Below are 13,603 nucleotides of genomic sequence, written 5' to 3'. Positions count from 1 at the left end.
TTTATGTTATGGATGCCATATTTTTTTTATTGTGCTGGGTAAAACGCAGTGAATATCTATAAAGACTTTTGTCTAAGAAGCAAGCAGAATTTGTAGAGAAATAAAAGACAGTAATACTATGTGGGTAGAGAAAGCAACAACAGTTAGTCACGGTACAAGACATTTAAAATACTCACAGAAGGAGCAAGGCAGAGGGAAATCACACACTTCCCTCTCTGCAACTAAGAAACATTGCATACAGTAAGAAAATTATTTTTTTAAGGTTACAAGTCCAGTAATACCGAACAATGAATGAGAGTCAGCGAAGAAGCGTCTTTTAAAATTCATCCCCACAAAAATAAACCATATACTCTATATATGTATAGATATATATATAGACATTTTAAAATGTTCTCCATATGCTCTCGTACACCTGAATTTTTAACAGTAATTTTGAAAATGAGGTAAAGGTAGGCCTTTCTGGAGGTAGCAATTTGTATTTGATTGTACTAGAACAGGATATCATGAGGAGAAATCTTAATTAAGACTCCCAGAGCTGAAAGAATTTCGACATTGGGTAATGGATGCTATTAAAATTAAAGCCTGTCTGTTTCGAAACCATTGACTCAAAGGCACTGATCAGCCATTTTTAACAGCTAGCTCAGGTAGCTTATTTAATAGCAGCGTATGTCTCTGTTGGGATTGGTCAGATTATTAGAAACCGCATCACCTGCACAGTGTCTGCATAGTTTAGGTTATGAAGGAAATATTTTAATTTGATTTTTTTCCCTTCTGGTGTATTTTTAGGCTTCCTAAAAACAAAACAAAACAAATCATGTAATATTATCCAAGACATGTGCAGATTGTTGGTTGGCGAGAGTTTACCACAACCTGTACTAAACAGCCACGGTTCCATTCTGTTGTGGGTGATGAAGAACGGTGTAACATGATCAACGTAGTACCTACGAGGCTCTACCTCAGGCCCAGTTAGATATACCACGTAAACTTTTCAAAGGTTGCCATGATGATGGGTAATGAATTATATAATCCATCACTAAGTAAAAAACAATTCCAATTACATCTGGTTTAACCATATTACAAGAAAAGAGATCACATTTGTGTGAAGTACACAAAACAGCTATCTACTAATTAAAAATAAGAAAACATTACGAGAATACAATATACAAAATTCAGACATATCTGTTTCAAAACCCAAAAGTCACTTTGAATGTGAGAATCCAAATGTACTGAGATTGGAAGCTTGATCTGATACATTAGGTAATGAGTTTTTGCAGTCCTGATATAGATCATATCATACAATGTGAATAAACTGGAGGTAGGTATTTGTCAATTGGTTAGTCCATTTTAACCGTCAGTTTGAGGTACTGTACATTTATAGGTAGTACATAGCTCATAAAAAACAACTAACTATTCAAAGGCAAAAAATAAAACATTTGTATTGATATCATGAAGTGCCATAATGACTATTGATCCACATTAAACCATTGTATAAATCAGAAAAAAAATGAATTCAAAGTAAGAGTTTGTTAAAAAGTTCCATTTTGCAGATGATGCTAAACAGGTTTCATTACAATGTTGAGATAAAAATGAACATTTAGGAAAACAGTACATGATATGCTAGCTGCTTTTCTGTTTTAAGTATGTAAAAGAAACCATTGAATGGAGGCTTTTTCCAGGAATCTCTAAAGAAGATCACATCAGGAGAGTAAGCACAGTGATGACTGAGACAAACAAATAAATTCACTTCAATTCTAGAGATCTCTATTGCTGCGTTCACACCAAAAGCAAAGTGAAATCTCGCAACGCTTTTATCGCTTGAGTTTACTCGGCCAACTACTTGTGGCTAAATGTCATAATTTTCTAAATGTTACCGTCATTCCTACAGGTTATGTTGACGTTTCAGTCACATGGCTAATACCTAGCCTCCTTTCACAGATGAGGTTGGAGACAAGTATAGATACTTTCAGTTTAACTGTTGGATTTAGAAGACACAGACAAATGTTATAGGGTGGATAACTGACCTTCTCTCATCAATATCACCATCACCATCATCAGTGAAGAAGGTCTCACTGCCTTAAATAGGAAGAAATCAGTTCGACCCAAAAGTTGTTGTGTTTACATGAAATGTCCAGCAAAGCAAAAGTATAAATAGGTATTTAAAGAGCTGATCAGTCATGAGTTCAATGTTCGTTAGAATTTATCCGCCAAGATATTTGTTATAATCCATCAACTCTTTCTTGACCAAGGCGAGTGAGCGAGAATCCACAATCCAAAGTGAGCACGACCACAACCAGTTATAAGTAAAAACATGTGATCTAATGACATACATGTGGATTAAGATTCAGAGTTTTAACAAATATTCTTCATATCAATGCACTCTTGTCAAATCACTGGTAAGACATGTCATAACCAACAGGACAGATGGTTTCTTTTAATGTTTATGCGCATGGCTTCATGATGTAGAACTTTTGGATCTTTACTTTCTGGATTTTGTAGTGTTTACCTGACGTAATCAAACAAAAAAGATTTCTCTGTTCCCTCATCTCTGTTCCCTCATGACAAGAAAAAAACTAACCGGCATGACCTCGCATTAATGTGCAGTATAATCTTCAACCTGCCTTGACTCGCCTGGCATCGTTTTGTGTGTGCTGAGCAACAGTTTCCATTGGCTGTGCTGAGGTAGTTTGAAATCATGATAGGATGCATTGCATCAATGACCAGAAGGCACTGGCATACCATCAGGTTTCCTTAAAGGTAAGGCTTTCTGTGGCAGTGAAGTAGTGATGAGTTGTCCAGGTATCAAGTGAATCATGAGGTATTGTGTGGTTTGATTTTGTTTTTTCTTGAGGTTAATGTTCTTTGACGATTTAACGTCAGTGATGGGATTGAGGTTTTAAAGCTATGTTGCACAAAGAACAAGCTGGAGAACACAACGTAGACAAGCTTGTTAATATAAATCCGAGCAATGGGGTCACAGTAGTAGTTGGAGCACCGACAGGATGTGAAGAGGTTCTATCGTTTTCTAGAGCAGTAGGCGGGGCAGTTCACCGACATCAGCGAGAGCGAAGCGGAGTTCTGATGAGACTGTGTGCATGTGCACATCAGGACAATGGCGCAGTCTTCGGGTTGATTCTCCCCCTACTAAAGCTCTTACTCGTGTGGACACGATGATGATCTGAGGACCGTGAATCATTTAATTACTTGTTGTGTCTTGTCGAGGAGTGTGTTGCACCAGGCCAATGTGGTTTCTGTCTGTAGCCTGATCCGTTTGTTTTGACAACCAGAATGTCTGGAGTTAAACTCTGTGCTGGTTTGAATCTGTTACCAATGTGCGCTAACACCAACACAACGACTAAACATTTGTTTTTATTAACTATGTGAAAATGTATGAGGGGCAATTTAAAGGCCGTTTCTGCCCATTGATTGACAGAGCAAAGGTTTAAAATGATCTAATAGAAATTGAGTTGAGTAAAATAGCATGTTGGAAAAAGTTAAAAAATAAGTGGTCAAGGCAGTCTTTTCCCTTTGAAAGACTTGACAGCTAAATGAGGTAGAGATTTCATTGTGTGGTAGCTTAGTCCTCCTCTGTGGACTCTCCAGCCTCTTCTGCTTCCTCTTCTCCCTGTAGATAAAAATAAGATGACTTGTGTAAATGAAACTCTTTCAACTCCTGAATGCAAGTTACTTACTTCAGTATACACTATACTGTATATGCCTGTGTCTCTGACACAGTCCTCTCCCACTTCCTTTTCACCTTCTGCAAATCGGAATTCAGATTCATGTCCACAAATGTTGAGAGGAGATGTCTAAAGGCCATAGTACTTATGACAAGAGCAAAGGAGGAAGCAAGGTAACGTAGTGTAAAAAGCAACAGCCCACATGGGAAGGGGACTTTGTGGAAAACAAATTTCCGTGTATGTCATGTGTAAAACCAAAAATCAACATATTGAGTTATTTCAAGCTAAACTTTGTACGTAACCAGTAACTTTGTTAAACAAACACTTCAGTATGTTATGTTCATATAATGAAGAAACGCCAGACGGACGGGAGACATCTTGGAATGAACAGTTAAAATCGAAAGTAATTAATAAAGGAAACAGGCCACAGGACAGTCTAATGACCATCCCTAGACCATGTCTGTTATCTACAACCAGCCAACTCAGTATTTATACTGATCAGTAAAGGTGTGAAAGTCGGTGACCACGCCCCTTGGGAGTGGTGACCACGCCCATTGGGAGTGGTGACCACGCCCATTGGGAGTGGTCTCCTGGTGAGTTCAATGTAGCTCGGCTTTCGAAGGCCTCTCAGTCAATATCAGTTGTGGTGCTATCAAGTATTACATGAATGCATTTTGGTAGATTACATTACATTGAATACAATCATAACTGTACATTGGTAGTATTCTATTCGATTGCGGTTTCAAAATTACAGTGGTTTTAAAACATTCCCATTACTTTATTGAATACATATTTCCAGAATCATGGTTGTATTATGGTGTACACTAAATGCATTTTATTTATAGTTCATTTATAGTTAACTTCATGAAGTTGGATGAGTTATTATACTGTATCTTCTTTCATACCCGAGAGGCTCATAGTCACACTTGAAGAGGAGGAGGACCATAACCACAGCTGTCCGCTGACCTGTTAATTGGGTTAATGAAGCAGCATGGCCACAATGCGAATGCCTAATCCCAGACAAGAAAAACTCATGTGTATGATGAGATAGAGACATCCTGGATGCAGAACATTATTAACTCTGATTTACAAATAAAATCCAGGCCACATTTCATTCAGTTAATGCTTCACCATCTGTCTTCAGATTTGTATTATTTTATTTACAGCTTTATGCCACATTAATTGAGTCCCCTAATTTGTAACGCTGCATTGTGATTTTAGATATATCAGAAAATCGTACTATTAAGTAAACATTGTGAGAAATCGAAGAATAATCTGTCTTTATTTGTCCTTGACGTGCATAGCTGTCAACTTTGTTATTTGCTTTGGATCGATGTGGTGTAGTGACCAATAGAGGACTGGAGCTGCTGCTGTAGTACTGCTAATGTGCTGCTTAGTTATGTGCTGCTAACTTATACTTATCCTTGCGGATTAAGCAGTTTAATTTAACCTTGTTAGCCTACGGTTTGGGTTTAATGGCTATTAGAGAAAGCATTAAAAACTAATTTACATAATTTTAGCTGTGTATTTGGGGTTTTCTTTGAGGTAGTGGCTTCATTGCTGCAGTATTAATGATCACTCAGTAACCCTACATTCTGCTGTTTTACCAGGATAAGTGCAGGATAACCACTTCAACAACTGACGCGTGGGAAGAAAAAACATGGTTCTCCTTCCTCCTGAGATGAAATGGATTTCATTTTCCACATGGCTTCGTTTTATTCAGGCAGGCTGACTGACAAAATTTATAACCCTCTGCCTTTCCCAGGCCATGGCGGTGCAGCTCCAACTGCGTTTATTAGTGCTCACACACTTCGGACTTTAAAGGCCAGCTAAATGCATCCATGTGTGACAAGGGCAAGTGAGAGTAGGAGAGAAAAAAGGTGGTGGCGGTCGTGGTAGTGTGATCGGGGGACAAAAAAGACACTTTAATCCTACCGCTCTCCTTAAAATAGGCGTTTTGGTCTTTCAGATTTGTCAGTGAGGAGTATTTCATTCATCCACATGGCTTTTTAGAATAAACTTAAATGTGTGTGCGCCGATGGCACACTACTATCTCTGATATGCTACAATAACAATGACGATAATGCAACCAAATACGACGGATGGGGTCCGTCGTCGCGAAACTGCCCAGATATGAGTGGACCATTGTAAAAAAAAGCCATTGATTCACGTTTAGGGTGATTTCTGAAAATAAAATATTTTCGAGATCCGGTATGCAACCACCTTGAGGGTGATAAACCCTAATATTATGGTCTTTTAAATGTTCTGACCAAAAGTCTAAACTAATCTGATTAAGATCATAGATTGCGCCGAAGCAAGTACGTAATAATAATGATAATAATGATGATCCAGTATCGGCAATAATTTCAATTTGGAATGAAGGGATGAAAAGTTGGAGGGGAAATGAGGGCATTTGACTCTGTTGGCTGGCAACGCGGACGAGACATCTAGCCTTTATATATATATATATATATATATATAAATATATCTATGGACAACCCCACAACCAAAGAAAAACTCTATTTTGATTTTAAAACGGTGAATTTCGACAAAAAGCTTCAAGTTTGCAGGTGAAGGATGATGATTAAGCGGCTTGGAAGATGACTGACTGACGGACTAATTCCCCATGTGACACTACCTCTTATTGATTATGCTGACATTTTCTATCAGGTTAATCCCCTTCATGTTGGGTATCGTTCTCCAGAAAGTTAAGATTCGTCTTATGTATTACAGTGTGTAAAGCTTGATCTTTCTGTTTAGTTGTGCATCACTCCATAATGATCAGTGGAATGTGACTCACAATATGCAGCTCGACAAATTCTCCCCCAACAGAATGAAAGGGGTTTTGTACAAGCTGGTGTCCAGCAGGCTGAAATAAAGCAGCCTATCAAGTGAGAGAGCTGAATCATTTTTTTACTGCTTGCAGCTGCCAGGTCCTCACCGCGCCTCCCAACTACATTAGCTCTTTTCCCACACAGCCACAAATCAGGGCCAAGTTATGCATTCACACCAAGAAGCGGCCCGCACCAGTGAACAGACGGGAGGCTGGTGGATTCCAGAAGTGTGAGGAAATGCTGGGGGTGGGGGTCCTGTGTCAAGTTGCACACACTTACAGTTTGGCCTTCATCCTCCCTCTGATGTAAGTGCTTATACCAGCAACCCAAAACAGCATCTAGTTATCTGCTACATTTGTATAGTCCAACATGGAGGAACTGCAGATGACTTTGGAATTACACAACATCAAATGTAAGGCTGGGCGGTATACTATTATAGGTATCCATTTACTTTACGGTAAAATACCAGTGTACAGGGATAACACCTAAAGTTGCGCTGCAGGAGTTAAGCACATAGCAGTTGGAGCTACTTATGTTACGTGCACTGAGATTCAGTGATGGTTTTAACATTTTACAACAATGAATAACCCACAACAAACACTCCTTAACTATGTGAAACACCACGACACAACAGTTTGTGACACACAAGCATTTTGTAACATTAATAACTTTATATTTACAAAATTACCCTGCTGAACTGCATGCTGGGTACTGCCCACCCACTATCACAACAAGAAGTAAAACACGTAGTGATGCAGGAGGAACAACAAGAGACCAGAGGTGTACTAACACCACGCCCAAGAGAGGAGCTGTATGCTCTTTGGAGGTTTTATGTTTTTGAAGATCAGAAAACGATTTACTGCGAAGTTGACCGAGCCGCTGTTATTGCGTCTGGTTGCAACACCAGCAGCCACAGCAGCTAACAAAGAAATACCTCGATATACCGCCATACCGTCAGAATCTTCCCGTGATATGAATATTTAGCCATATCGCCCAGCCCTAATCTAATGTCTCTGCTAAAGCCACCTGTGTATTTACAGATGTGACGTATATAAACATGCCACTGGACCCTTATTTCAGACCGAACTCACCTTCAGTTGCATTTTATTGTTTAGCAAAAACGCCATAGCGCCTAGTCCAAGTCCAAGGCGATAGCGACTCGTTTCAGTGCAAACGACCTAGAGTCTTGTTTTCCGTTTGTGCGGACGAGCTTTCTCCCAGAGTGTGCAGTTAGGTTCTGGCTATGCAAGACCTTAGGGATGCCTTTGAAAATCTTGACATCATCATTCCATCACTTAAATTGACCGAGCCAAGTGTATTGTGCATTATATATATTATATTATATATTATGAATGCATATAAATAAAAAACAAACATGATGATGCCTTCTAGAACTCAATTTTGTATACAGTAATAATTGTGTCCTCTTACCTGAGCAAGCTTTTTCTGGACGACTTGCTGCGGCTGCAACAGAGCAGAATGGAGAGGTTAGTGTCGTAGTGTTGTCACAGAACAGCTTTCAGCTGTCATTTAACAACAAATTGAGTATCTGCATGCAACATATGCAGTGTAGTTGTTGAGTAGTTGTTGGGGGAGGATGCATGCTCTCTGTCTATTTGTACGTGTATGCGCAGAACTGCCGTACGCAGCAAAAAAATACCAGTGTTCCCCCACCATATGAAAAAATTATTGTTTTTAAAATAATCTGACCAATCAAGAACACCAAATTGAAGCAGGCATAACTGACTTTGTGAGGCTTTTGAGTTTCAAATTCAGCACTGCGTGCAGACCTCCCATCAATCCCATCCACACACATGCACAAGTACACACTGAAAAAGTAGAAAGATTAAGATAACCGTAATAACTTTTATTGTTATTGCACAGAGTACAGGTAGTGAGACAACAAAACGCACTGTTCTCTGCATTTAACCCATCCTAAACAGCCGACAACCCTGCGGTTCCTGGCGCACCCTCTCTACTTCATGCGCCGAAGCCCTTCCACAACTGCACCACCTTTTATTTAAAATAAAATAACTATCTAACTTCTTTAAAAAGCTCATGACAACCCTTAAACAACCCTTTTTTATATTATTATCAATGTGCTATTGACAAAGTTCCATTGATACCAAGGGTTTTGAGGTCACATATCCAGACGGATTTGGCCTGTAGCCTGAAAAAGAGTCATTGATAGTTTTAGGATTGCAGTCAAAGAGCCAAACAGAAGCAGCAGCACATGACAGGGACATTCGGATGATGTCATGCTGGATGATGTATACAGAGGATGCAGCTGCCTGACATTTTAAAATCAGTTCAATCAAAGTTTTATTTGGATGACAATCATTCTCCTTCCAAAGCCACATGTGAAATCTCTATTAATAGAAAAAGCTTAGAACTCAGAATTAAGGAATGTGTAAGATGTAAGATTTTGAATGTCAGGTGTTTCTACTTGTTCATAAGAAAACAAATAAAAACAAGACCTCAACTACAGCTTTTCCTCCAATTTACTCTAGTCCTGAGTTGTCAAATCATAAATGGAAGTTTTCAACCACCTTTGATGTCTTTGGGGCTTGAAACACAAAACATCTCCATGGTACTTATCTCCAGCAATCAAATCAAATCAAATAGATTGATAAACACAACAAAAGATAACAGGTTGAATGCGTATTTTTATTTTGAGGTGAACTGTACCTTGAAGTTTCTGTATTTTTTACAATTTAAATGCCTGTAAATGTAACAATAAATGGTTATGCATTGAAATATTTTCCCTTTTAAAAGTGCGCAACAACAAGTATGCCCTGGCTTTGCATTTGACTGAGTGTCTGCCTTGAACAGAACACATTGACTGTGGTTTGAAGGAAGTCCTTATCGGGCTCACAACCGCATAGGAAGTCGGTCTGGACTAGGTTGGAACAGCTGAGCACTCCATCTGAATGTATAAGGAAAATGTAAAGTCCCTGGTGCTCGTTAACCCAGCCAGTTGCTGGCCCTAAGAAGAGAGCACAATGTCCCTAACACTCTCACACACACACACGCACACAAACAGGCACACACACACACACACACACACACACACACACACACGCACACAAACAGACACACACACACACAATATCAGTTCAAGCAGCTGGTGTTTTCTGTGCCAGCTCTGGCTGGAATGTCAGCCGGCTTTAACACAGCAGTGAACTCTATGTCAACACCGGATGGGTTCTGTATTAGAAATGTGAGTCGCAGATGTAAGAAGAATTAAAAAAAATAGGGTTGTTCCTTCTTTGTTTTGAATTAATTACATTATAATATCTAAAAAAAATGTAAATATCACTTTACTTTTCCATTTTTTCAGTTTTTCTGATGCTGCGCCACTCACTATCTATGTACCCGCTACCCCCAGTTTGGGAACCTCTTGTGAAATAAGTTTTAAAATAAATAGTTTGGGTGACAACGTGGATATTGGGCACCTGTATCTTCTTCAGATGAATCTGAATATGATCATCGTGCATCAACTAAAGGTTCGCAACATATATTGAAAGCGTGGGCTGCTCCGACCATTTAAAGGTATGCTGGGTAAGTAGGACTGAAAAAAGAGCCCCATCCCGGCTGAAGCTCCATCTTCCAGTCTTTCAGCTATAAGGCCACACATGAACCTCTCCGATCGAAGTGAGGAAAGCCTCTTCTCAGATGAGTGCTGCGCGTGCGGACTTATAACAGTGCTATAGTTATAGTAGTTGTAGCCCAGTTGGATACAAATATTGGCATTGTATGTTTGAGTAAACCACAGAAACATAAGTTGCGTCTCGTTTGGCCGACTGCATCCTCTTGAGGCTGCTCATCATTTGGTTGCGACTCAGCTGTCCCAGTCCCCGTCGGCTCCTTCAAAAGCCGTTGAGAAATGTTGTCTTCACACTTTTGTGTCTAGTAAGAAAGCCAGAAACCAAAATATCTAGGGGCTGTTCACTTCTCATTGTAACTAGCGTGGTTTCTGTGATTACATTAAGTTGGTACATACAGTAATTACTTAAACACAAAACTTCTATAACCCATGTGGTAGTTGATTTGTGTAATGTGATCATAATGAAAAGTATTTTACTTAGTGTAATGTGGACATTCATCATATCCCAGGGTTTGCAGAAACATACAATGGCATCAATTTCTCATGGCAACTGGGTTATATCTGTGAGCGAATCCCACACCTTTTGTTAACAATCACCTCTCAATCAATGTCCCTCATTTTACTCTTAAATGTATAACATTTTTGATCTCGGTTTAACTTGCCCCTCCCCTTCTATCATGATTTAGTACACAGAAGAGCAAGCATGTAGCATATGTACTAGTAATTGTTTGGCACCTGAACGCATCCCATGTATACATTGTGAGACTACATTTTCATTACATCAAAATCAACACCTTCAAATGAATTACTACTTCAACGTTTGTTGTTGAGCCTTTCCTTCTATTTATAAATGTTCAGAACTGTATCTGATATCTCTTTATCCGTGTCCTGTATGTGTGTACACTGTTACTCTGCTGTCCTTGCAGTCTGAGTGTTAATTATCCCAACAGATGATGCTGCCGCTGTTTGCTGTGGTTAACGGTTACTAGGCCTGCTGACCTTTGGACCTCTTTTGAAGCCAAACGGATCATTTGAACAACCTTCCCTCCACAAACACAAGTCCGCAAAGATGAAAAGTCTGTCACGAGATATGCTTTGGGTGAAATGCTGTAAACAGCGTGAAGCTCCCCATTTAAATGTTAAAATGTAACTTTTTTCTAATAGAGCAGTAGGTTGACATTTGACTTATCAGGCAGGTTTGAGACTTAGGAATTTGCTGGAGAACAGGAATTTGCCACAAGAACATTTCACAATTTTAATTTTGATTAAATGTTGGAAGGACAACGGATCCATCGGCATTTGGATTGGTTCCCTAAAATAATTTCAGTATGCAATTTTGTCTGCCACCAGGTACAATAAATAATTTTTTAGTATTTTCTAGAGTAAAAATATGAAGGATTATTTTCTTTCGTTTTTTGTTCTATTGGTGAAGGGTTCTCCTCTTTCGAGAGTGATTTTCATTTTGGGTTTTTATTTTAATAAACGTTGATTTTGAACTTTGCTTCTCGAGTCGTGCATTTGGGTTCAGGTCCATTGTTTGGCCGTAACACTAGTCTGAATTGAGGGAAAGACGGGCTGAGCCACATACAGGGCAATCCTTGAGGAAAATATGATGCAGTCAAAAAAAGACTTGAGGCTGGGGCAGAGGTTCATCTTCCAGCGGGACAATGACCCTAAACATACAGCCAGAGCTACAATGGCATGGTTTCATGTTTCAAAACGACCCAGTCTAGACCTCAATCTAATTGACAATCTATGGTAAGATATGTACATTTATTTTTAGAGACTCGATCCAATCTGAGTTTCATCTGTTTTGCCATGAAAAATGGATGAACACTTCCACCTCTAGATGTGCAAAGCTGGTGGAGATATACACAAGGCGCTGTATAAGATTTGATCCAACGAAGGAAGTAGGTGCGTATTCCAAAGTGGATAAGCACTTCAAATGGGTATTCACGCCCGACCTTATCAAAGGCCTTTTCTGCATGAAGTTTTATCACAGCCACATCAGGTATTTTACGGATATTGTGCCCTGTCTTCCTTTAATAAATCCATTTTGATCTATTGCGGCATTATGGCAAGCACTTTAGCTATTACTTTACTTTGTTATTGATTTAGGTTAATCTCACCACAAATGAATTTCAGAATTTAGCGTTGAGTAGACCACAGCGTCAAAAATACACAAGGGCAAAATTTCCCCCCAGAAGAATAACATCAAACATTGAATTGTAATAATAATACAAACATTTTCCAAATATGAATTATTGAATACTTCTCTGTAAGATGTTTAATGTTTGGTCAGCTGCTTGCTTACAGTATATGCATAAAAATATTTCTATTATGTCATTGTTTGACTGTAGCCTCATTGATCACTGGATCATGGATACAATGTCCTCACAGTATGAGGCCTCCATGATCACTGTATGTAGACATATAATACTACATGTAGAGACAAAGATGAGGTCCAGGTACATTTAAAATGTAGTTTGTGCATTGAACTGGACGAGGACAACTACACTGATTATTGTCCTCTTGACGTTTGAGTAACAAAAAGACAAACGGTAGGTAAAATAATAACTATGAATAATAATTCTATAGCAACAAAATAATTATTGCTGCTATATCAAACCATCTCCTGCGAGTCCATTCTCCCGAGTCCGTTCTCGCTGTCTTAGGTATTGAGAAAAGTCCTATATCTTTCTCCCCTTCACTTTCTGCCTCTACAAGTCTGTTTGTAACCTGAGCCGCTCTGGGGGCCGTGGTTCGAACACAACTCATTGATTTCTCATGTGTGTTTCGCTTTTGTCTTTTTTAGGGTTGGTAATAAAGCTGCGACCCCCTCCCCTTTTAATTGACCAGTGCAAATTACACCTAGACACAAATCCAGTCCAGAATATCTCCCACCCAAATCACCATCATTATCCTGGACAATAGCTATGCATTGTGATGCTGGATATAAGGTGATGGAGATTAAACCCCCCCTACCTCCACCCTCTGGCCATCAATGTCATGAATTGCACCTATCAAGGTCCAACTAAATCTAGCAATTAGGTGGAATTTAACCAAGTACCCTTTGTACAGGAGAAAAAAAATGTCTGTCGTTGTAAGGAATGTGGAAAATTCATAGCAGACAAGCAGGCTTTTGTTGGTAGGGTTTTTTGGGGGGTGGTGCTCTGAAAGGAAAGAAAGGGTGCAGACAAATTGGATCGGCTCCATTTGGGAGCCTCTGCTGTTTGAGGGGAAATCTGTTCCCAGAGTATCTCAAAGGGAAAGAGGGAGTAAAGTGGAAATGTAATACGTCTGCTTAGCCTATATATTTCTCTGCCTCTTGTTGTGTGTAATTGCATTGTGCTACTTACAGAGGGGGAACAACATCTTCCTTGTGTTGTCTGTTGTTGTTGTATTATATTTTGCCGTTTTTAGCTGTCTCGAGACTAGGTGATGCAAATGCATGAATGGGCATGCCTGGCCGCTCTGAAACAGGA

General features: G+C 39.3%; 1 protein-coding gene across 1 annotated transcript in view; it reads right to left on the bottom strand.

The window, feature by feature from the left end:
- The window catches only part of hmga2 (high mobility group AT-hook 2), a 29,805-nt gene continuing 16,202 nt past the window's right edge, over positions 1 to 13,603 (bottom strand). The window contains exons 4-5 of the mRNA XM_037462203.2: positions 7,943 to 7,975; positions 1 to 3,622 (exon numbers count right to left, since the gene is read on the bottom strand). Coding sequence (XP_037318100.1) covers positions 3,575 to 3,622; positions 7,943 to 7,975 — 81 coding nt within the window. The 3' untranslated portion in view covers positions 1 to 3,574. The remainder of the gene's footprint in view (positions 3,623 to 7,942; positions 7,976 to 13,603) is intronic.

The sequence above is a fragment of the Pungitius pungitius genome, chromosome 2, assembly GCF_949316345.1.
Source record: "Pungitius pungitius chromosome 2, fPunPun2.1, whole genome shotgun sequence".
NCBI lineage: Eukaryota > Metazoa > Chordata > Actinopteri > Perciformes > Gasterosteidae > Pungitius > Pungitius pungitius.
Note: the sequence above shows the minus strand (reverse complement) of the source record. Positions and strands in the feature narration are given on the sequence as shown.